At 42.5% G+C, this 24,407-nt stretch overlaps 1 protein-coding gene and 1 long non-coding RNA gene across 15 annotated transcripts in view; one reads left to right on the forward strand and one right to left on the reverse strand.

Moving 5' to 3' along the window:
* Positions 1 to 24,407, forward strand: part of FGGY (FGGY carbohydrate kinase domain containing) — a 323,114-nt gene that overhangs the window by 170,110 nt on the left and 128,597 nt on the right. For 11 of the 14 annotated variants that reach the window (XM_057409298.1, XM_057409300.1, XM_057409297.1 and 8 more), the window contains one exon: positions 22,508 to 22,720. In XM_057409298.1, coding sequence (XP_057265281.1) covers positions 22,508 to 22,720 — 213 coding nt within the window. Of the gene's footprint in view, positions 1 to 10,178; positions 10,260 to 17,128; positions 17,382 to 18,280; positions 18,417 to 22,507; positions 22,721 to 24,407 lie in introns of those variants that run through there. The other 3 variants (XM_057409302.1, XM_057409304.1, XM_057409303.1) reach the window with 3 other exon arrangements.
* Positions 1,174 to 8,992, reverse strand: LOC130599113 (uncharacterized). The gene is made up of 3 exons (XR_008972158.1): positions 8,582 to 8,992; positions 6,011 to 6,098; positions 1,174 to 1,306 (listed from the first exon to the last, which is right to left on the reverse strand). It is a non-coding gene; the product is annotated as an uncharacterized LOC130599113 (long non-coding RNA).

Here is a 24,407-nt window from a genome sequence, read left to right on the forward strand (position 1 = left end):
TTACATAAAAGCTGTCTGGTAGACTGGGCAGAGCAATTAAAATCCATCTCGCTGAAACGAACCCTGAGTGCAGGTCAAACAAATCTAATTTTTATTGTTCCTTGAGGAGATGTCTGCACAGGAGACAAAAGGGGGCTGCAGCCATCAGGTTAAAACACCAAGATGCCTTTAAAAAATTAAATGTTCACAATAGTGCTACAGCAAGCGAGATCAATGATATATTGCAGCGATGGTTTAAAACTAATTGATGACTAATGTTGTAATGCATTTGTAGCTACATTGATCTATTATATATCTTGGCCAAGCTGAAGGGACACTTCAAGGAGAAAAATTGCTAACTGTTTTAACCCGATGGAACTTGGGGAAAAAATAGTTACTTTAAGAGATAAATGGAAAGGTTGTGACCCCCTAATGTACATCTGGGTCTTGCAATGCAAAATCAAATTATCATTAAACAGAATGTGATCTGTGATGGAATTAAAACAACTACAAACCAGGACTGAAAGCTCCACAGAGAAATACAGTCGTGCAGTCTGAGCTGGGGCCATTAGCTGAAAAGCTGCCTGGCTAAAGAACTGGTGTAACAAGTTGGTATGGAATTGTTTTGCTCTATAATGAAAGTTGGTTTAATTGGAGACTGCAGGAAAAATGTAAGCGTATTTACAGCAATTTACATATGTAAGACATTCTAGAAACATTGCTTAATTAGTGTATAAATAATTAACAATTTACCCTAAGTTCTGAGTAACATGTGTCTCTCTGGCTCTCGGAGGGGAGACAGGAAGCCTCATTTTCCCCTCCTCATTTTTGTCATGCCTGAGGCTCACGGCTGCTGGGTTTTACCCTTACAGTTGGAATTCAGAGATGTCAGTCAGGCTCTGCTTATTTTCACATCTAATTCATGCAAAACCCAGGTTTCCTCCTGAGGCAGTCAACTGGCCCAGATTTGCTTCGAAGTTTGGCCTAGGTTCAGTAAATGACTCACTTTAACTAAGGTACATCCATCTTCCTGGCTGAAACGTAATATAGGAAGTGTTGTCAAAGAGCAGATACCCCCCTAGAACTACAGCTTACAGATTCAGGACCTTAGACACTGAAAGTAATAGCTTGTTTCATCCCCTGGTTTCCTGTTACCCAATGTAAAGGACATTGAGTGGGTAATCAGAACACTGCTGCTCAACCCAGAGGACCAGTGTGGGTTTCTGCATGCTGCACAAGCTGCAAATGGCTGGGATGGATTCTGAAAGCTGAGCTGGTAGGAGCTGCAGTCAGTAAGCCTCTGTGGTCGGGGGCTCTGTGCAAAGTTCTGTGGAATAAATAAGGCAACAGGTTACAAATGCAGATAATATTATGGGCCACTACTGAAATACAGATTACCTTGAAAAGGCCAGGGTTAAAGGCCAAAAATACCACTGAGATCTTTAGCCTTAATCTCTGAATTGGTTCCCTTTAGTAGGAGTATGTCCTCATGGGTCACTTCCAACTTGAGATATTCTGTCAGTTTATACATGGTATAAGATAACAATCTAACAAAGACAACCCTCACCACTGGTGACACTGATTTCCTTCTGCTTGAGAGGAAGTTAATGTAGGAAGAAAATGACCAGCCTGTGATACTATCCAAGTGCCATGTATTCCTCTATGATAAATTCATGTTCCAGTGGGAAGGGAAAATGCTTGCAATACCAAATTGCAAATGTTTTGTGATCTGAAATGTTGGATGTACCAAAACCCCCAAAGCCTCCATGTATTTTAACTGCTGTACATTAGGCTTCCTCCTTTGCACTTACACAGTTTTAATTTGAGGTCCCTGGGCTCTCAGCAGCCACACATAGCTCTAGCAGGTGGAGTTGTGCAAATGGGCTTGCTTCTTAGCTGTTGACCCTCAATGGCTGGGATTCCATAAAGGGAAATGTTTGCAGTCCATGGAATAATTATCTGCCATCCTAACTTTCCAGTCCTGCATCTCGCAACATGATGACGACTTTTCAGCGTACGTCACGATGATGAGGACAAGGCGTCAGTTAGAACATCCCATCCCATCCTATTTCCATGATTGCAACATAGTGTAGGTAACAGTCTCATGTTTGGATCACACTCCTAAGCAACAATCCCAGCAATTCTTGCAGAGGGTGGAGTTGCGTACTCATATGGAACTCGGAGTCTCATACTCCTCCTACTTTTGAAACAATCAGACATAAGCAACCAGGATGTGATTTTAAAGAATACTTGAAGCAGTTTCAATCTGCTGCTTGTGCTTAACAAAGGAAGAAACTCTGTACTGCAGCTGTCTTCTGTGCCAAAAGGTTTTCTTAACTTGTGGACACATATTTCAAGATGATATGTTTTAACTTACTGATAATATTTGCTCCACTTGATTTATCCTAAGGCTTTATGGTTGTCAGGTTAGTGTAAGAATGCAAATAGGTAATCTAAAATGTACCTCTGAGTGTTCTTTTTCTGTGTTCCCTCTTAATGTCAATATTATGTCAATAGTGTAGAGAAGTTTTTGATGAGATGCGCTGAGTATTCTGACTCATCAGAGAGCTCAACATTGGGTCCATCGTTTACCAGTTCACTGCTGTCAAAAGCTATTGCATCCTTCATCTCTCTTGACCCAGGCTTGATTTATTTTTCCATAGTTTTGGTTCTGATATGGCTTTTAAACAGTGTTGATTTTCCCAGGAAGCCTTAAGAACCAAGGCATCTGCTTCATGCTGTTTGGGCAGCTCAAACAACTGCAGAGGGAATGGAATAATCTCCCACTCTGACCTCTGACAGCATCACATTTCCACTGCCTGCAACCTGCCCCCCATCACGGTGCCCGGTACGTGTAGCACTGCAGGAAGAGCTGGGGAAACTCCTGTTCTCTGGGCCATGACCTATAAAGCTGTATGATTTTAGGGAAGGCCAAGTTAGCTCCAGGAGGAGGGAAGTGTTATAGCTCTTTGTTTCTGATTCTGCACAGAAGTCAGAAGTTTTCAACATCAGTGAGAGCATCAGTGTGCATGTTCCCGTTTCCATCTGTCGTGCAAAGCATAAATCCAAAGCACTGTGTGAGCACAGTCATGCCCAAAATATTTAAAGTTACCTGAAATGTTGGGGAATTAACACTTTACATTTTTCTCCGGAGCCCTGAGTGGTGCAGACATTCTGTTAATCGTATATTACAAGCTCAGGCAATATATTAAGTTTGGGAAATAGATGTATATAACAAAGATGAAGAAGAATTAACTGGATCCTCTTTCTGCTCACGGCTGTCTATAATTGTTTCATTACATTTCTTGGGGTTTTATTCTGTTTTGCTGTGACTACCTACTGGCAATGTATCTGTAAGGAAAGATATAAAAGTAAGGGATTCTAACATGTAAGACGTACAAACTAAATCCCGTGACGTGTTCTACTATGTGAATATTCCTAAATGCCAGACTAAACCATCCCTCCAACGGTTTCTTTTACAGACTTCCCTTGTTCCAGAAACTTGGCTTCACTTAGGAGGAAACCCCATAACTGTGCCTTAAAATTTGAATTGCATCAGTGTGGGTAAGATGTTGGGCCAAATTCTTTACTGGTGTAATTCCATGGAAATCAGAAATGCTACACCAGGGCTGAATCTGCCCTGTGGTAGAAAACTATCTCCCCAGAGGCAAGACTTTTGGAGACAGTATCGTATTTTAATTCTAAGCAGACAGTTTGTTTTGGGTTGTATACAGAGCATGAAAATGTAACTGCTATAGGAACTAGCTACATATATGGTGATTTTATTCCTGGTTTAGTGCTGTTTGGTTTATTTGTGTATGATTTGCAGGTGGCTGAACAGCCCACAAACTTCTTTTTATGTAATTGAATGAGTCCCTGTTCAATTTCAGATCGTAAAGGATTACAGTGCTGGCTTTAGAGCATCATTTGTATGTTTTGCAATGAGTTTAGGAGAAAGGCTGCGTGTTGTTTATAATCTGGGAAGTACAGATTCCAGTTAACAATCACCCTTGGAGAGCAGGCAATTATATTTTTTATGAGTTAACAGATGCTGATGGTACCGTGCCTCCCAGGACTGTGTTCACTCATTTGGGAATTTGTAGGGCAAAATATGATCTGCCTTTTGTAGCAAGTCCCAGGCACGGCAACTGCTGCTGGTTGAAGTGTGGCTGAGCCTCCTTCAACCCTTCTACGTGCTGACCAGATTTTGGCATCACTGTGTGATGTCTTACCGCTGTAACAAAGTACTTCACGTGAGCTGGTCAACATGGAAAAAGGCTTGAAAGGATGTTGCAAAAAATATTTCACCTCTGTTCATTATTTTCCTGGGATGTCAGGCATTGTGAAATTTCAGGAGCTCCATGGATTTTCACAGCTTGGCTTGTGAAATTCCTTTCCAGCAAAACAGATTGTGATTTGGTGATTTTGCACCTCTGGATTTTGGCATAGAGCTGTGGTGGAAGATGTCTCTGGCTAAGCTGCCTCTGGATTTGGAGGGTGGGCAGAGCAGGGCTGTATGTCTGCTTCTGGTCAGTGAGGAATCATAGAATAGTTAGGGTTGGAAAGGACCTTAAGATCATCCAGTTCCAACTCCCCTGCCATGGGCAGGGACACCTCCCACTAAACCAGGTCACCCAAGGCTCTGTCCAAGTCCTCCAGTCTTCTTGTTGAGCTGTAACCTGACAGTCCTCACCACTGTATTTTCTGTTCCAAAGGCAAAGGCTGCACAGCTGTAGCTGCCCTCAACACCAGTGATCTCAGGAATTACTTGAATAGAAATGGTACTGCTAAATTCATATTTCTAGGATTAAAGGCATATGCTAAAGTTGTAGGGGTGCCTGCACTGTGTGGGTACAGACAGAATCTGTTCTGGGGAGCAAGCAGAACATTTTCACATGCGGGCAACAGGGACAGGTACAGGACCAGTGTATGCAAAGACCATTGAGCACTTCCTCTGCACCTCTGCAGCAGTGGGCTTCATTTCTGTCCAAGCCCTTGGGGAGGATGGGGGGGTCTTCTTAACCTATTCTGTGGAGATCTGGCAGACTTCCCAAAGGGGAACCAGCTGATAAAGACATGACTTTGAGCCGGCATTCACACCACAGAAGGAGTTTGTAAAGGTGGCAAGTGGTGCATTTTCCTTTTGCATATCCCTGTATGGCAACAAAGTCATTCTATTTCCCCCCCCTCCAGGATCACACTGTGTCACAGAAATTCACTTACTCTTATGGCATTGGCAGTGTGGTTTTGAAAGAAAAAGCCCCGTGCTGTCTGGAATGCTCCACTGTTGGGTACCAGAGTCAGAAAACATCCTGCCTGCCGTGAACGTTAGGAAAACAAAGCAGCCCTGACTCAAGTGCCAAGTGGTTTTTTGGAAGGCTGACTCCCCTGAGAATAAAGAATATTGGTATCCAGCCGAGAGGGCGGGCAGGAACAGGCCCTGGGCAACACACTGGAATTTTGGTGGAGCCTGCGATCTTGTGTGCTTGTTTGTATCGGTTTCTGACTCCTGTGTTAAAAGGTGAGCTGCCCAAAACGTAAGGAAACAGGTCACACATTGATAAAATCTGAATTAGTTTTCTACCTATATTTAGAGCCGTGTAAAACAGGGATTTCCTTTTTTGGCTGCTCTACTATCTAGGAGTAGCTTAATATCTCTGTTTAAAACCAGAAAAAGTTTCCCAAAGGAAATTCGTTTTTTTTCCTATTGTACACTCAAAAAAACCCCTTCTTCTTGTTGCATAGTATTCAGTTGGGGTTTACTTCCCTATTTCTCTGTTTGAATAAATAGTCCTAGTCTAATAATTTGGTAAGCGTTTCATCCAGGGCATTCCTCAGCTTCTATTTCATATACCAGTGTTATACTGCTGCCTCAAAATGAGTGTGAAAACCACCCTCAGGTGCCTAAGCAAGGATGTGTTATATGACCCTTTATAAATCTCTTCTTCCCTTCAGTTGTTATGTTAATCAATACTAAGTAGAAGTGCTCAAAGATCTATTTCTGCTTCTGTAAGTAAACCAATTTTCTTACCTGCTTCTATTGTTTTGGTGCATGGATTTGGTTTGGATGAAGTTTTCTGCATAGAAATTCTTGAAAATGCCACATGTAAGTGGGAAAACTGCAAAAGAAGAGGAGATTGTGTATATAGAGATAGATTTTACTTCATTTGTTTCCTCTTTATCTTAAATTTAGATTTGAGAGGTAACAGATTAGATCCCTTTGTGGTTTTATTTCCAGTGTGGCAAAGCAGCTCAGTGGCCAGCATGGCTAGTGTCTAAGCTTCCACCTCTTCTAAAAACACTCAGGTAATGTGAAGTTGTTTAGTGATGCTGCTTATGCTGTTCTTGCCCTCGCTGAAGGGTATGGGCTGAGAATACACCCCAACAGTCTGTTTTTATCTATGCTAACGTTTGGTGCTGAACCTGCATAAGAACACATTTTCCCCCTCTGACGGTAGTTTCAGTTATCAACATGTACCCAGACTTTCTGGTTTGGGACCCAAAAGAATGCCCCAAAGGCGTTCCTGTTCATTGTCTGGGTTTGAAGTACATCCCGCTGCACTGTGACACCTTCTCTGGTATATTTGAGAATCCTGAATCACTGGATTTAGAAATGCCAACAGTTTTCCCACTTGTTTTTGCAGAATGCCCTGTTGGCTGCAAAGCTAGGCCCAGTATGTGCATTTCCAGCAGGGTTATGGTGGCAATTCAGCAGGACATTTTCTATTGGGGTGTCTCACTTGTGTACTTGTGCTCTCCTAAAATGACAGTTCAACAGGAGGCTGGAACGCTGGGCCAGGGAGGCTGAGAGATGTTTTTGTGTTGATCTCAGTGGAGCGGGACTGGGTCTTTATTTCCTTGACAAGGCTGGAAAATGTTCATTCTGCCTCTTTCCCCTTCACACACATATTTTCTTTTCTTTATAGAAGAAGTCATTTGTCTTTAGCTCACCATTCACCTCTCTCTTTGATTGCAGTTAATGGAATTGTCACCTTTATGTACTCATGTTCCATTTCTCAACCTGTCTGGACTTTGGCCTCCAAAGGTTACCACTGCTAGTGAAGTAATATGATTGAGTCTTTTTAGACAGATTTATGCAAGATTTCTTCTCCAGCAAGTGTCACATTTAGTCTAGTTCTGCAAAAGAGAATATTTCAAAGATGCCAACTGTCATCTAAAACCACTAAATTGTTCTGCAGTGCTGGTGGAGAGGACTGCGGGCCATCTCAGAGCAACGCTGATTTACACTACATAGAGTTGTATCCTTACAGCTTGAAATACAGGCTTTTGTTCATAATGAAAAAAAGAACGATCCTGTCTCACAGACAGCACATTTAAAATGGAATTTTCAGTAGTTACTCTGTAATGAAAAGGCAAAAGGGTAGATTTGAAGTGAATCTCATCAGAATCATGGAAAAAAAAAGGCAGGTTTATTTGAAGCAGTAGCATCTGAAGCAAAACTACAAGACCCCCGCTCTAAGCAGAAAAAAAAGTGGCTGTGTTCCATTTAACTACATGCACCTACAAGATATTTGCAGGTTTATAGAAAGATTTTGAGATTATAGAGGATTCGCTGCACTCATATCTACTCTTCCTGCATCTGATATGAAGCACAAATTAATCAATCATCATTATTCTGCACTAATATAACACCTCTTAACCCTCAGCTTTCAGAATGTTTCAAAGGAGTAATGAATTAAGCCTCACGAGGTCTTGGGAATACGTGGTAATCTAAACTTTGGTTCCTTCAGTATAAAAAAAGGCATTTTCAGGACTTTGATTTTGGAGACTGGAGATCTTGTAGTTGTACTTGAAAATATCTTCATTTATCACCCTCTTGGAAAGAAACCATCTACTGCTAAAGAAGCATAATGAAATGGAAAAATGTCTTAAGGAAGAATTAATACATTTGTCTGTATTTACAGACAGATAACTATTTTTTTCTATTTACTGGAGCAAAAATATCTGTATAAATCAAGGTACTAATGTGATATAGGTATAAAAAAGGCAAAATCCCTGCCTGTAACTAAAAGGGTGCACAGAGAATTATTATTGCCGAGGTCTCATTGTTTTGAACATTACACATTGTGTTGGGTGAATTCTGACTGAAGCAAGTGCAGGGAAAGCTTATTAGATAACCCCAGACTTGCTGTTATGAAAGAAAATGTAAACGGTTGATGTTTAACTTGGCAAAACAAAAGATAAGAAGGGATTTAAATGTGTCTGCAAGTACGCTGTGGGAGGAGAACAAGTATCATTTATATGAAAAGAAAGTGTCAGCAATGTAGGAGTAAATGAAGACAGAAATAATGTAATTTGTTTTTAATGCACAGAGGAATAGGATCCTGGAACAAAACAGCGAAGAAGGGAGGTAGTTGGGAGGGTGAAGAGCAAGAGCTATAAACCAGAGCTCTATGAAAAGGCTTATAGGATTTGATGGTCAGAGGTAGTAAAAACACATCTAGGTCCGTTTTTCTGTGCTTCAGTTTACTGCTTTTCAGTTGAAATGAACACTTGGGTATACCCACAGGCACAGTACTTTGTTTTGGGTCACCCAGCTAACGTGAAACAGCTTGTTTGTGTCTCTGAACTCTATACTTACTCTCTGTGGTGTACTTCCTTGGTCAGGGTGGTAGCCTTACACTACAATTTGTTCCCATGGGCCAGGTGCCCGCATGCCTGGACTGGTCTGACTCAGACTGGGATGTGCACGTCTCACAAGAGAGAAATCGGCATCCCACAAGAGGAGGTGCAGACCTCCCGGGGAGCAGAGCAGAGCATGAGAGCACACACTCCCACTGTGCATGGAGCTGACTTGGAATTCCAGTCAGGAGGGTGGTATTTCTTAAGAAGATCTATCTGTTCAGTGCAAAACATGCGGATTAATGTGAGAAAACACCAAATGATTCAGTTTGGGTCTAATGTCCTTTCCCACCCTGCCTAGATGCAAGGTATTCCCAATGGAAAGTTGATTTTCACCCAGATTTTGGTTTTGTAGAAGTGTTTTCCATCAGAAAATCATCCCTACGGAAAATTACTAACTGCTTCTAACACAAAGTGGCCAGCGAAGCTCTCAGAATGATTCAGTGGCAAAGCTGGAATGAGAACCCACAGCTCCTGACCACGAACCCTGTGCTCCAACCACGAGACAACACTCATCTTTCCCTGAGCAAGGTTGTTCCTGTACTGTTTCTGCCTGGGCCCAAGTGGGAGAACTCTGGAAATGTTGCAAGGGAGCTTTAATTTTGCTACAAGATTTCCTGCTGGAGAATATATGGGGGATAACGGGAAAAATCCCTGTTGGCTCCCTAGGAGCGCTTTGGACATGATGGTAATGTGAGGGTTTCCATGTGCTCCTCCCTAAATGGGTCATGGAGGGATGTGGTGGGGTCTGATCCTGTCCACTGCAGGAGTGCTCTGCCACTGCTGGCCTGTGGGTTCAAGGGGTGCATGGAGGGCGTCCTGCTGTCCCAACCTCCCTTCATGTTAAGCAAATCTCTTCATTCCTCACATCAGGAATACTCCAGCTTTACAGGTAAACCTCTCAAGCAGCGTAACCCCAAGCAGAACATCCAACCCATGGCTTGCAGTCATTTATGTAGACAGTGATTATATATTTACGGGTCAAGGTGGGGGGTGTCCTCACTCCAGACATACCCTTCTGCTTGTTTCCCTCTATTTATTCTTCCCCTGGCTCTCAGGGGGGCTTCTTGCAACCCCCACTATTTCTGTTCTGCACTCCTGAAGGGCAGCAGGCCTTCGGCTGAGAAATACGATTTAGCAACAAAGAGTCCACCCCCCGTCCACCCCCTTGGTTCTGTTCTAGTCGCTTTTAAATAAAGGAGAAATACGATTCCCTTTCCGAGGCAAAACCACTCGTATCACTTGAATTCCTGACAGGGCACAAGTGCGCGCTCGGCTTTCCAGGGCAAGCCTTCGGCGTGACAGTTACGCCTAACACACAGCAGAGCCCTTCCACAGCGCTCGGGGCGAGCTCCGCTCGCGGGCCCCCAAATGCAAACCAGATGCCGGCACCGGCCGGCGCAGCCTTCAAAGGCGAGCGGGGGAGGCCCGGCTCGGCTCCCGCCTCCCCTTCTCCGCTCCATCAAGGGGGGACGGCAGCGCAAGCGCGACCAGGAGGAGGAGGAGGAGGACGTGGGGGGGGGAGCGCGGCGGGTTTCCCGGCAGCGGCCGGCGGTCAGGAAATCGTCCTGTCAGGAAAAGCGCGGTTTGTGTAGCCCGCTCCCTGCGCTGCCATTGTAGTGTTTCAGGTCGGACAAGTAAGTGACTGCCGCTCGCCAGGACGCGGCCGAGACTCCCCCGCCGCTTCCCGTTTCAAGCCTGGTGCCGCCCCTCAGCGCTGCGCGCGCTCCCTCAGCGCCGCCGCCGGCCGTTGCGGCCGTTAACGGCACCCGGCCCGGCCCTCAACGCTCAAAGCAGAAGGCGGTGGCATTCGGAGAACGCCGCTCCCGTTCGTGAGGTGCTGCTGGCTGGGAAACGCCGTCGCGATTGCGGTGGTTTTGAAGTAAACGCGCTCCCCGCTCCCCCGGGTTTCTCCTCAGGGAGCCCCGCTCGCTGCACCCGCAGGCCGCGCGTTGGCTGCGTGATTAAATTGGCCCGAATCAGTTTCAGAGCCTGTTGTTGCGTTGCTAGTGGGGTATTACAGGATTTATTGTCAATTCTCCCCGCCTGGCTTCCTGAAGTTCGCTTTTGCTGATGTTTCGCCACAGCGCAGCCTATATAAAAGGCCTAAATTTAATGAGAACTGGTCTGCCCTTTGTCACAGCCCTGAGAGGCTCCAGGTAGCGCAGCGCCCCGGGAGGCTCATAAGGTTTCACAAAGGGTAAAGCACATAGCTTCTTCCCAGTGCCTCCTCCTGTGGACCATGGCAGAGGAGTCACCATTTTCCTTGTTGTCCCTGCCCGTGGCAGGGGGTTGGAACTGAATGATATTAAGGCCCTTTCCAACCCAAACCGTTCTATGGTTCTCAGATGCCTTTTTAAATGGCAGCAGTCAGGTGACCTGGCATAGGCAGATGGGACATGTACATCACTTAAGTACTTTCTTAATCCTCCAGGTCGCTGGGAGATTTCCTTAAATGTGTCTTGCCATTACTCAAATTGGTAGTTTCCAGGCAGCACAGGTATTGCTGGCACTGGTGTCTTCTCATTGCTCTCTTCTACCACTCCCTCTTTCCTTGTATTGCAGCTCTGCTTTCTCACACCTTCGCAGCACCATCTCCTTTGCATGGCACTTGTTCCTGAGTTCTCATAAGGCTTGTGGGCTGGCATAGAGCCCATCCTAGTAACCTGGTGGAATTTACTCGTGCTAGGCTCACCATACCAGCTGTATTCCTCACTAGTGACGTGCTTTGGGCCGGTTAGGAACTGGTGACTTTGCAGATTTTTTCTCTAACTGAGGTGCCTGGGACTTGTTAGCTAGTTTAGTAAGTTTAGCATCAGTGCTTCTTCTCTGGAGGACACTTAAGAGAGAGATTTAGGGAAAGGAGAAGAGAGGGCTCTTGTCTCTGAGGTTCTTAGAAAGTAATAAACAGACACATTACTGTGAAGGTGGTCTTATTTTTTGTCCTTGCGTATTTCCTCATCCTGGAAGACCATTAATTTATTGAAATTAACTTTTTTTCTAAATGTACTTAAATATAGTACAAAAGCATACTGAAATTGTAAAGTGTCTTTAAATAATAACTCCCCCCTTCAGGAATATGTGCTGGTATATGGTAACAAAATTTTACTGGGATGGGATAGGATGAAAGAGGAAAATGGGGGAATTGGGTTCTTGTAGTGACAGCTGTTCCCAGCTGAAAGGATCAAGCAAAAAGAAATTTATAGTGTCAGGAGAGACTAAATAAACTAGTACTATGCTGATAGGTTTTTATGGGAATTCTTAGCCACTTTTGTTACTCTGTCCAGTGTTTCTAACAGTCCTCAGCTAAATTATCATTTTAAAATGTTGGTTTTTTTTTTTTGAAAAAAAATAAAAATAAGTTGTCCTCTTCTAAATATGGGCTCTTACTGATTTTCTTTCTTGTACTTCCTCACAAGTCTTTCTTTTCTTAAGCCATTCTTCCTTTAAGCATTCTTTTGATTCTGTTGGAGATTTATGTTTCCTGAGAACTCGTAGATTTACAGTAGAGGATCACAGTAGCTTTCCTGTGTGTTCCTGTTTTGTATCTTGGGCTTTTCAAATGACTCACATTGAAAGTCTTCCCTGGTACCTGCAACTAGAATATCAAAGATGTGCAAAATCATGGGTAGTGGCATAGCCTTGGTAGAAATGTTTTTCTGAGCTTCATTTTCAAAGGGAAATTTGTGGTCAGCATTGCCTGGTTGCTTGCCTCTTGTTAATACTTTCTGGCTGGTGTCTTGAGCTGCCCCTTGAGTTTCCCTCTGTATTTCTATGTGTGACAGGGAAAGTACTCAGACTGAGCATGAAACAGAATTTGTGACCTTCAGCTGTTGGAGGCAAGCAAATTTACAAGCTCTTGACTTGTGAGATGTTTTGAGAAAGTCATTGAAGGGAACTTAGAGGGAGGTGTTGGCCTGATACCCTTTCAGGCTTGTCGTTGTGGGAGTTTGCAATTGGGAGACTGATAGGATCATTAAGAAGGCAGATTTTACATTGATAAAAAACAACCAACCAACATACTCCCCACAGCTATGTATTCAGGGAGAAGGAAGAGGACTCACTGGGTTCAGATGAACAGATGTGGTTCTTCTTTCACTGTAAAGAAGGGGATATAGACAGGTTACCCATGTATGATCTATCTGGATATCTGATTTTGGTGCAGAAGTTGTGTTTCTTTTAACCTAAACTAATGTGAAACCTCACTTCCCCTTAAGTGCTTGTGACAGCAACTGCAGGGCTAGTGTTTTTGTAATTGCAGCCCAAATAAATGTTTAATTTTAAAATGACAGATTACTCAGGGCTGTCATTCTTCTCATGCTTTTACTATGCAAGAGTGAACAAATACTGTATAGTAAACCGTGGATTTGGCTTATGGACACATTTGCTCTGGGCTGAGCATCTTGAAAGAAGTGGTTTACAGCATGTCTTTAAAAATTGATTTCGCCATGGCCTCTACTGCTGGCCTAAGTGTTCCAGTATCTGCCAGAAGTAATTATAGACAGTTGGTTCAGATGTTGCTTAAATGTGTAAGCCTTGATGGGAAATGCAGTGGATTTCAGCCAGAATGCTAATTTTGATGTTTTGTCATTTCATAAAACTGTGAACTCAGAACAAATTATTTTTATACTGATCTGCTGATACGTAATCCCACAGCTAGTGCCAAATTCAACCTTGATGTAGCACTGGAATCTACAGATGCAATTAAGAGTTATCAGCATTAACTTCAGCTGGTGAATTTGGTGTCCACAGTAGCAGAATGGCTTTATTTACCCAGGGTGCCAGGTAAGAGTATGTTCTCCAACCTGAAGCTCCTGATGCCGAGGCGGTTTGCTCCAGGAATGCAGTTTAAAGCTTGTGTGTGTATGGTTACATGAACTGCAGTTGAGCCTTTCAAATTGCATTCTACTCCAAGTTGTGTTTTATAGTTTAGACAGATATTTTGTGAATTAACATCATTGCGCTAGGGGTGTGTTTACTGTATGCTTCGTTTTTGTGTGTTTTGTTGGCTTACTGTCTTTAATTTGTTTCTCCAGTGCCATTGTAGCCTAGAAGAAAATGAAAAAATACAAAAGTCACAGTAGAGGAATCTGAGTCTGTTTTACTGGCAATGGGTAGAAATTATTCTTTCTGTCCAGCATGGGATAGGTTAAAGTGATAAAGACATTGGAATAAGAAAGATCTTCCTTAGCATTAGGTTAAGAAGCTGATGTATCCAACCACTTGGGTCCATCTGTCATTTTGGAGCCTGTTACCTCCTTTCAACTAGTCATGAAGCTGTTACAGCTAGAATTTATGTAATAATCAGATGGCATTTTTTTCCCCCTCACAGTCAATGTAAACTGTGATAGTGTCTCCTTTCAGAGCTTCAAGCATTCTGCAGTGTCATTTGGGACATGTCTGTCTGCCAGATCATTAGCACAGCCTTTAGGGATGCACGCAGCTGCAGAGGAGGAGGGAATGGACCTAAATAGGTTGGTGTACGTGAATTCTATCAGTTGCTGTTTTCAGGGTGTGGAGAAGAAAGGGTGCTGCTACATACCCTCTTAATTCCTTAGGTTTTCCAGCGTGAGAATTGTGTCTTGGCATAAACTGATGAATGTTTCCTCTGTTTGACAAATTGTGGGTTATGGCAAGCATTCAAAATGCTGCAGACGTGTGAGTGCACCTGCGATGTTCACAAGTGTCAAGAGTTTAATTCTGAACTGCTAATATGGCTGGGAGTTTTGCCACTGACTTCAATGAATGCATCATCAGACCCTGCTGTTGAGGTGATGGTCCAGTCCAAGCAGAGCCAAGAGAGCCCCGGCGGGAATTGGAGCTGTTGGGTTTCCCTAGTAGATTGTGTCTTCTCATTTTGTGGCTCTTTGCTCAGCCTTCCTTTTTCCTGAGAGCTCCTCTCTGCAGCTGTTTCCTGCTGTTCCTGGTGTTAGGTGAACAGTGGAGCAGGGAGCTGTCCTGGTTCCTTTTGTGCAGCACAGTTACAGGCCGGGGAGCAAACGGGGCAGCCCAGTTAGGCACTGTCACATTGCTAACCTTAGAGTGAGAGCCGGTCTGCCTTTGGCCTCACAGCCTGTCTCTGCCCAGGCAGCTTTGCGAGGCACGCCGCGGTGTTACTCTCATGCCTGTTGTGATGCAGGGCCTATCAGAGCATGCAAAAAACATGTGGGTGCCTTGATATTCATTCTGAAGAAAACCAGGGTGAGCAGTAGCCAAGTCTTCTCCAAGGGAGGAGCCCCTGAATTCCTCTTAGCCAACTTTGAAGGCAAGTGTTTTGGGAACTGCTTGAGGTTTGAAATCCCTGGCCTGCCGTAGCCACCTCTGTGCTCCAAAGCAGCACCTCTCAGTTGACACCAGCATGTTATTTTTCTGCTGTGGGCATCTCTGAGCAGTATCTCTACTTGCCCAAAGCAGTCTTGGGGTCATTACTAGCTGCATATTAGTACTGGACTACTGCACTCTGTTATGGTACTTAATTACTGCCACATCCATGAACAGTCAGAGAGCAGAAAAATGCTTTTTGACATACCTGACCACATTAAGATTGTCAGTTCAGCTCATCAGCCATGGTCAGTAGACAGCTGCAGTGAGCCTTCTGGGGCCAATTCAGAATGCAATGTAATCGTGACTGCTTGGAGAAGGTAAATATGGAGCCATTGCTTAATGTCTCTTCTAGCTCTGGAACTCAGGCACATCAAACAAAACTAGCAGGTGGCATGCTCAGAACAAATGAAAGGACTTTTTCATTCATTGTTTACACAGAACTTTGTAACTCATTACCACAGTAGTTTGCAGTTAGTTTCAAAAGTTTCCCTGGATTCAGAAAGAGCACAAACAAATTCAGGGAGGAAAAATCCTTCAAGGTCTGCTAATCCTAAAGATAAAATTTCTGGCTCAGGAAGTGCCTCTGCTATAGATAGCAGGAGGAAGAAGGTGTCTTGGGGAAGTATTGCTGGATGAAAAGGGCAGGCATATGCTTTTCTTATGGCTTCTGCTGTTTGTGGCAGGATACTGTACTAATTGGACCCTTCATCTGACCCATTGCATCCGTGCTCTTCTCTTTCATCAGGGTCCAGAATGCTGTTGCTCTTACTTGATCAACAGTACTATGTGCTGTATCTGCCCATAGTGCGAGTTCAAGACTGGAAGGAGAGCATCATTTTTTTGTTTTAGTACAGATCTCTCCTAGAGCAGATTATAGGGAAAAACAGCTGTGTTCTGCATTTAGGAGCTTGATATTTGTTGACACTGGTCATGCTGTCATCTTTCTGCTCATGAGTGTGATAGCTATGTAGGCAGTAGAAGCTGAAACTAAATCAATTTTGGATCTCATTTCTTAGAATAATTTGCTTACTCATTTTCCTTTCTTTGCTAATCAGTTACACCAGGGTAAACTGGGATATGTCTTGTTTTATTTCAGAGCAGGTGGAAGTAGTTTGGCCTGAAAGTATTTAAAATACAAAAGCTGCAATTAAAGGGCAGAAGGCAGTGATGAAGTAATGCTTTGTCTTGGACACTGATAGAGGGGAAAAAAACACCCATATGGAGAGACATTACAGAAGATTAGTACATAGTGAATTATTTATAGAGAGAAAAGGAGATACTAGAAAGTAGTAGAATATTTTCAGCCCTGTGGTGGGTTTTATTGAGAATGGATTACAGTGTAAGGGGGGGGGGGGGGGGGGGGCAATTAGAAAAGTTTTGGTGGAACATTTAGGAAGGTTTTTGTGGAACAATGTAAGTATTATGGGACTGGGAGTTGGTGTCTGATTCTATTAAAATGAGATCTCTTCCAGTATTTGAAGCTGTTTTTTTTGTTGTTCTGAGGTGTGAGAAAGCTCTGCAGAATTCACCAGAGAATGAATGAAATAACCTTGAAGTGCTTGGTTTTTAATGGAGAAGCAAACTTTCTCCAGCTTGGTTTTTAACTTGCTCCAGTTTGGTTTTTAACTTGCTCCAGTTTTGTTATTGTTAACACAGTCCCCACATTCCTAAGGCAGCAATCTCCTGCATGTACGTGTTTCTGTTTTGGAAAGGGATAAGGGGAGAGGAGGTGTGCTTTTGTTCCTTGTTTTTGTTTTGTTTGCTGTTGGGGAGCTGAAAAATAAATGCTTGTTGATAGTTATAGCACAGTCCCTTGGGCATTTTAAAGGTATTATTCTATATTAGTACTGCCCTTCAACATAGCATTTGAATTCCCCATCTGCTCCCACTCTCCCACACAGACATGTGCTGCCTTTGTCTTTTCACATCCAAACAGGAATTAAAGAACCTGGAAGAGGAAAGGGAGCACACTGTCTTCAAGAAGAGATTGCTGCTCTACCACCACCACTTTTGTTGGCTTACCAAAACTCTAGAAAGCCAACAAAGTTCTGAATTTCCAATATAATATCAAAACCTGCTTCTTGGGTTTTATTGCCCTCCTACAATTGAAAAAGAGCTTTTGTTAAACATTTTTAGATCTTTTCACACTAAGATTATAAAGCCTAATTTGAGTTTGTTAATCTTATGCTTGGTAATCCATAGAAAAGCACAGCTGCACTACTAAAAAAATACTGTTTATCTGTGATCCCCTGGTCTGGGCAGCCTGCAGCGTTCCAAAGATCAAAGTTTCAAACAGACATGCCAGTCCTTCAGAATTCCTTGGATTTAAACACGGTACCACAAAATCTATACTTACAGCTGATAAATACTTGTGCTGAGCTCCAGCCTGCATTCATGTGAGTGGGCAGCGTTCCTCTCCTGTAGCTTTAACAAAGGTATGTCCTGGCACTTTGATAACTCTGTAGCAAGGTAGGACAGACTGAGTTTAATAGTTGTAATGAAGCAGTCCTCTGGTTGCTTAGTCATTGCTTTTAGATTAAAAGAAGCAATGTTAAGGGTTTTCATTTTTTTATAAAGAAATTTTTGCAAATGACAGTTTCTCCTGTCCTTTTTTTCATTGCTTATGTGGGAAAACTAGCACATTTGTTTAAGGATAAACTGGGAAGTCTGTGGTTTCCAGCATGCACATTTTGAATAATATTTATACAGACTATTATTTAATGGGCCATATAAATATTTATCATATGCTGTAGCCCTTTGATCATAAATGCTTGTTTGAAAAGCCATTCTGTCCCTGCTGTGATTTGCAGAGACCTTTGCTGTTTTAGTGCTTGGAGAGAATTTTGGCTTCTTGTCCTGTATTAGTAGTTATAGTCCTGGACTAACACAGTCAAGCTGGAATTGTCTTTTTAAAATGATTTTTTTTCCCCTCTCTCTCCCTTTCTTTCTGTTTTCAAATTAAAATAAGAAGTAAATGTGAGGCCCTTATTCTGCAATGAACAGGCAAAGTTGCTTTGAAGCTTTGGAAGCCTTTTTCTTTCCTTCAAGAAGCCAGGCTTCCTGAGGTAGATATACTTCAGGGATGTAGAAGGTATTATCACCACTGCTCTTCACCACGGGAAATCCATAAATATGCATCAAACATTTTGGTGTCTTAGGAATATCGTGTGCAAGGAATTGACTTGTCTGACTGGACCTTTAGGGCTTTTTATTTTAGTTGTTTTCCTGGTTCACTGTTTTCCTCATGATTGTATTGACTGCAGAAGCTGTATGCTAAGAACCCAGTAGATACAAAATCCAGACCAAAGTTTTCTTTCGTGCATGGCAATGAAAGTTGGTGTCCAGATTCCAAAGCAAGAAGTTTGTGCTGGGATCTTCTACTATCTCTGAACTCCATTAAAGAGTTTCTTCATTTCTGATTTGGAGCTTCCTCTTGTACCAAAGGAATCTCCTGTAAACAAAACTGAATGGTAACATTTCTCTTTAAATTCTTATTAAAGTACTTTGGGTAAAGATTTTCGACCAACCTCACTGCTGAGTTCTCAGGTACTGGAAAGATACCTGTGGACAGAGTCCCTAATTGGTAATACTTACAACCTAAAGATGACAGTACTTTTAGTGGATCTGGTTGACAAGTAGGTGGCATGCCAAGTGATTGGTATTCCAGAAGAAACCTTGGCATCAAATCGTGGTTTTGTCAGCAGATGAGATCGTATTGCAGAGACGTTGTACTTTGAACAGCCTCAGTAACTAAGTGCTTGAAAAAAGGGATTAATGTTTACTCTGAACCCTTCTTGGTAAGATATCGAACTACTGTTTTGTAAATCTAGGTGAGCTTTACTCAGAGAAAGACCAGTTAAAATAGTTTGGACTTTGTCACTTAACTCTTTCTTATGTGCACTGATTTACAGAATTAAACTAGTGGCTCCACATAAACTGATCTGTGCTGCTTGAGCATAGAAACAAACTCTGCTTCCTGCCCAGTCACTCGCACATGCACATCCTGGTTGCTTAGTAAGGAAAAAAGGAAAGTAAACATTACATGGGCTTATTGGGTTCCAGGTTTCAAATGTTTGTGGGAAGAATCCAATGCAAAGCCATAATTTTAAGTGCTGAGTAGGAGGTACTATGAGCTTAATGCTCTAACATCTGTTAAGCTTATTCTCCAAGTGGCAAAAACACATTAATGAGCTAAAATCAAGGCTGCCATACAAGGAAGAGAAATAAAAATTTAGAGTAACATTGTATATGTGAGAAGGAGGCAGGATGTAAAACACTCCTTTTTCTAGTTGTATTTTGTGAAAAGCAAGTAAGAAAGATTTGCCTATGTTAAAAAAAAATTATCTGCTTTGCAGCTTGTGGTTTATTCTCATCTTTTATGAGTCAGCAGCTAAAGGCAGTGCCGAAATAGGGGAAAAACAGGGAAATTCGTGAGACAGTATCAGGAATAGTCTTAGGCAATTTCTTCATAGTACAGTTTCTTGCAAGTAGCCAGCAGCATCTGCAGCCAGCCTCTTAAGCTGTGAGGAGAATTAAAAAGTGATCATCATCTGTTGAAAAGAATGTCTTAAAACTGCTTTTACAGCCAAGGGCTAAAAGGAAGATGCAGAGTGCTGTAAGTATCCCCAGCTGACAGATGCAGTATTAATCACTGATATCAGGAGAATTGTCCTCTCTCTGTCAGAGGCATTAGCTTTTGTTAATCTGACCAGGTCATAGAGCCAGGGCCAAGAAAATAAAGCCAACTTTCTTGCCAGTATTCCTGGGTGTTAGGCTCATGGCACACCATTATTTTTAGCTGATTGCTCATTGCTTGAACAGATGACCTTGCTTAACAAGATTAGTGTGTGTTGCACCTAAGCTACTGGGGAGAATCAGTGTGCTGAAAGAGAGTAGCTAGTATTGCCATCAGTGCTGCAGTATGTTCTATAGCTTTGATTTCTGTCTTGTTTCTGATGTTGTTAGAAGTTAACGCTCTGTACAACTTCCTCTAGTGTCCCTGCCATGGTGCAGAATGTGGTGTGGTACCTGCTTTGGTTTGTACCAGGTTGCTCAGGAGCTTTAGTGATGGAGAGGACTCCTTCATGCTGATGCTGTCTGAGCAGAGAAGTTAAAAATTGTCCCTGGCCCCCAGCAGTGGTGTCTAGGCATGGAATGGTAGATTCAGGCAGTACAAAGTGATTGTATGGGACAGGTTGTGGCAGCATCTCCACAGACTAACCACATTTCTATGAACCATTTAAGGGGCAGGATGAGGGAAAGCTGGGCAGGTTTCTTTAGCCAAAGTGTTGGCTTATGCTGTTTTAAATTAAACTTTGTTGTAATTCAGCTATTGCCTAGCTTAGTTATTATCTGGAATGATGCTTGGAGTTTTCTGAGGTAAGGGTCTCCCTTTCTTTAATTCTTTATTTCACCTGCTACCTCTAAATCTCAGTGATTATAAATTTGTAAAAGCCATCCATAGTGGTGGTTACAAGCCAACTGTAGATGTGAACAGCCACTTATATTGTGCCAATACTATGTTCAGGGCCAGAAAAGTGCAACAGAGCTGATGTACAAGTGTGATGAGGAATGACTGAGAAGTTTAGTCAGGAAAAGAAAAGGCTCAAGGGGGACCTTATTGCTTTCCACAGCTGCCTGACAGGAGGTTGTAGTGAGGTGGGGGTCAGTCTCTTCCAAGTAACAAACGGCAGGACAAGAGGAAACGGCCTCAAGCTGCCCCAGGGGAGGTTTACACTGGAGATTAGGAAATATTTCTTCTCCAAAAGGGTGGTCAGGCATTGGAGCAGTCTGCCCAGGGCACTGGTAGAATTACTATCCCTGGAATTGGTAAAAAAGCATGTGGAGGCCCTTAGTGACATAGTTTACTGGTGGACTTGGCAGTCCTGGGGTAAAGTTGGAAAAGACCTTTAAGATCATCAAGTCCAACCTGGTTGATTCTGTGATTCAAAGTGATACCCAAGGATAGATGTTGACCTGCACTCAAGATGTTTTGGTAGTGGGGAAAGAAAGGTTTGGTTTTCTGCCTTGTAGAAATAAAACAAGTAAAAAACATTGCTTCCAAAGTTGAGTACAATTTATGTGCCTCTATGATCAGTATTGTCTGAAGGGAGAGGACTTTCACCAATTTCTGCTCCACTGCTGTTTCTATCAGGCTTTTGGTATATTTGCTGCTAAATTCTAGTTATTAAAAATAACCCCAGGATTAATTTGAAATGTGGGTAATCATATTGTATTACTAAGCAGTGCTTCCCAAATCTTTCCCCCTTTGCCTATAGCCCTCCCAACCCATCTTTCATATACAGAAGTAATGCAGGTCATTTCTTTGGGAGAGGTGGGCTGTTTTTAGGTAGAGCCATGTTGATGCTGTGTAAATACTGGGTATTCATCACATCATAATTGATCCATCCATTTTCTGGAAATCAGAAGCTATGTCTCAGCTGAGTTTTGTGTGTTTCAGAGGCTTAACGATTCACATGAACACTAACCTTGGTACTTGTCTGATGTTTCAAATACTTTGTATAAGCTCTTCCTTGGTATCATCCCAGCTTGACTAAAATGTAGATGTTAACTATTAATTAGGGACAAACTGTGAGAAATTGAGTACAGTGCATTTGTTGCTGTATTAAATGTCAGATAGTTAACCGTAATATAGTGAAATAAGCAACTCAGTGTGAATAATTAACCTCACTCTGTTCTTGTAGGTTGCCAGAGACACTTTTTCAGCAAATAGTTTTCTGAATCTTCACAATGGTGTGGATTGATGCTGGATAGCTTTTAAAAACTGAACCAGTTTTTTCTTCATGTGGTTCCTCCCTCCCCCAAATTGGGTAAGGTGTACCAGATGCCACATAAAATTATCAGCATCAGGCCACTTTTTGGGGGAGGCAAACTGTTCAGGTTCTGCAGACATTCAGCCTGACTTGCTGGCTCATTCAGCAGGAATATGCCACTCAGGAGCTGGTTGGCTGCACGGGAGGCAGCAGCTCTTGGCTTGTCCTTCCTTTTCAGGTGAGGGTTCAGCTGAGCCCATCGCACCGCCCCTTTCACTGCTTTCAGGAGTGTAATTTGTTTGCACTGAGGCAACGACATACCTGTGGTGATTTTTGTTGTCCTTTCTAGAGGTGAATTCAACTTAGCAGGCATCTGATGCTGGAAATCCCAGGAGTTTCTGGGTTGAAATATCCCTTCTGTGTAAAGCACCAGCTCCTGATTTCTGCTGAGTTTGAAACTGTACCTTTCCCTTCCTATCTCCTTCTCTCTTTTCCCCTTTATGTAGACATGATACTGTATGACCACAGCTCATTTCCTTGATTGCATTCATGCACATTTACAATTTGCTTTTCAGGAGCTTCTGTGCCATGTAACTTACACACAGACATTTGAATAAAAAAGGTACAAGTAGTGCAAAACTTGAGCACTCAAAGCAATTAAATGCCAAGTGAAGACTTACTGAAAAAAATAAGCGAACTGCCTCTACAGCATCTCATCCTGTTGTATACAGTTTTCCATCATCAGTCATTTTATCTGTTTTTAACACCTTTTTTATTTCTCCTGACAGGTTGTATTAAAAATGCACGGTAAGAAACAGACTCCAGAAAAATACTATGTTGGAATTGACGTTGGCTCAGCAAGTGTTCGCGCAGCATTGGTTGATGGGCTTGGGACAGTGGTGGCACATGCAGAGCAGCCAATCCAAATTTGGGAGCCCCAACCAGACCACTATGAACAATCCTCTGCGGACATATGGGCTGCTTGCTGCTCAGTCACAAAGGTACGTGAAGAAAAAGAAAATGAAGGAGATATGTTGCAGGTAGCTCCTCAAATTTGGAAAGTTTAAGGTCTTCTAGTCACTAGCATTTAATATTCAGTTTTGTGCTTGCTGTATTACTGTATAACTTGTAACCATCCTTGTGCATTAAAGCTGTCTTGAGGATATGGCTGATATAGTCTCAGTGAATGTGATACAGGTGAGGAACTTGAGGCCAGAGTAAAACAAGCTTGTGCTACAACTGAAAATGGAATGAAAGACTTTCCTTTTCACTGTTAGCTCAGGTGAAGTACTTGCCCACTGCCCGCAAGAGTCACATCTGTGGGTTTTGTTTCTGTCATGTACGTTATATCCACAAGACAGTTCTTTGAGGAGCAGAAGTTGCTCAGAACCTGGTTATGCATATATTTAAAGATGTGCATTGTGCTCCATTGGAGTCACAAAGCAGTATTTATTGTAGAGAAATTGTAATCCGGTTTGTAAATGGTGCCTACCATTAACATCTCTTACCTGTGATCCTCATTATAAGAGGATCCAGTATTATAAGACCAAAATAAATTTTATATGTTTGTGGATAGTCTCAAACATAACCATGAATTGAAATAAACCTTAGTAAAAGGGAAAATTTGTACCTCTTTGTACCCTCTGATCCAAAGAGCTGCCTGTATGTGCTGGTGGTAAAAGTAAATGAGTGACCTTGTGTGGCAATGCTCATATAGACCATTTCATCTTTCTTAATAAAGCCCTGGCCTGCTCCATGTTCTAAGGTTGGCTTTTTAAATATTCATGATGTGCTTGGTAATTTGCAGGTGGACAGTTCACCCATTCCCTTGTTATTGATCAGCCTTTTCAAACATTCATGAGCTTGGCTCTGCAGAAATGCCCTGAGATGAAGGAGTTGAGGTGAGGGGGTAGGAAGAAGTGAGTGACAGGGAAGAACACCTTGATGTTAAAGCAGAGAGAGTCTTTTATTCTACTTACTTGATTTTTCTCCTTGTGAATTGCTTTATTCTTGCTCTGAACCTGTTTAAATACGATCTCTTGTATGTAAGCAATAAAATACAGGCTTTGGAACTATACTGTTACAGAGCCAGTAAGAGACTGGCACTGTAGTGAAAGTCGTTCGTTATAGTATTAATTAAAATAATGATATTTTTATTGTTGCTGAGAAGTGACAATTTATTATAGTGTTACATTTTAGGTGTCTTGCAACCTCATTTGGCACTTAATCCATGTGGGTGTTGTGTTTCTTTTTCCAGTGCTGCTGGAAGCCATGAAGTTCAGCCTCTTTGGGGCAGTGAGTTTTTTGTTTGTTTTGGAAAATCTTCCCAAAAGTATGCTATCCAAACTCTTGGTAACAGAGCCTTTGGAAAGGTGTGCCTTACAGAAGTATTAGCACTGCTACAGCTTTTGATCAACTTTAGTTTTGGGTCCCTTTGCTATTGCAAGACAAAAAGCTGTGGCACAATATTAAAAAGCAATTCTGCAAAGCTTTCATAAGTGGGAACTGAGTGAGGTAACTGATGGGAATGCTTGACCCTGATCCTGTGCCCATGCTTCACTTGGAGCTGAACTCCAAGCTTTTAAAAGAGCAAGAAAATTCACATTGCTGGTTTTCTGCTAGCTTTATTTTCTGATGGTTTTGTGCTTCCTGCTTTTGTGCAGGACTGTGGCTAGTAAAATTAAAAAG

Source organism: Pezoporus wallicus, unplaced genomic scaffold (genome assembly GCF_028554395.1).
Source record: "Pezoporus wallicus isolate ANWC-B61680 ecotype Strahan unplaced genomic scaffold, APGP_CSIRO_Pwel_v1 contig_8108, whole genome shotgun sequence".
Taxonomy (NCBI): domain Eukaryota; kingdom Metazoa; phylum Chordata; class Aves; order Psittaciformes; family Psittacidae; genus Pezoporus; species Pezoporus wallicus.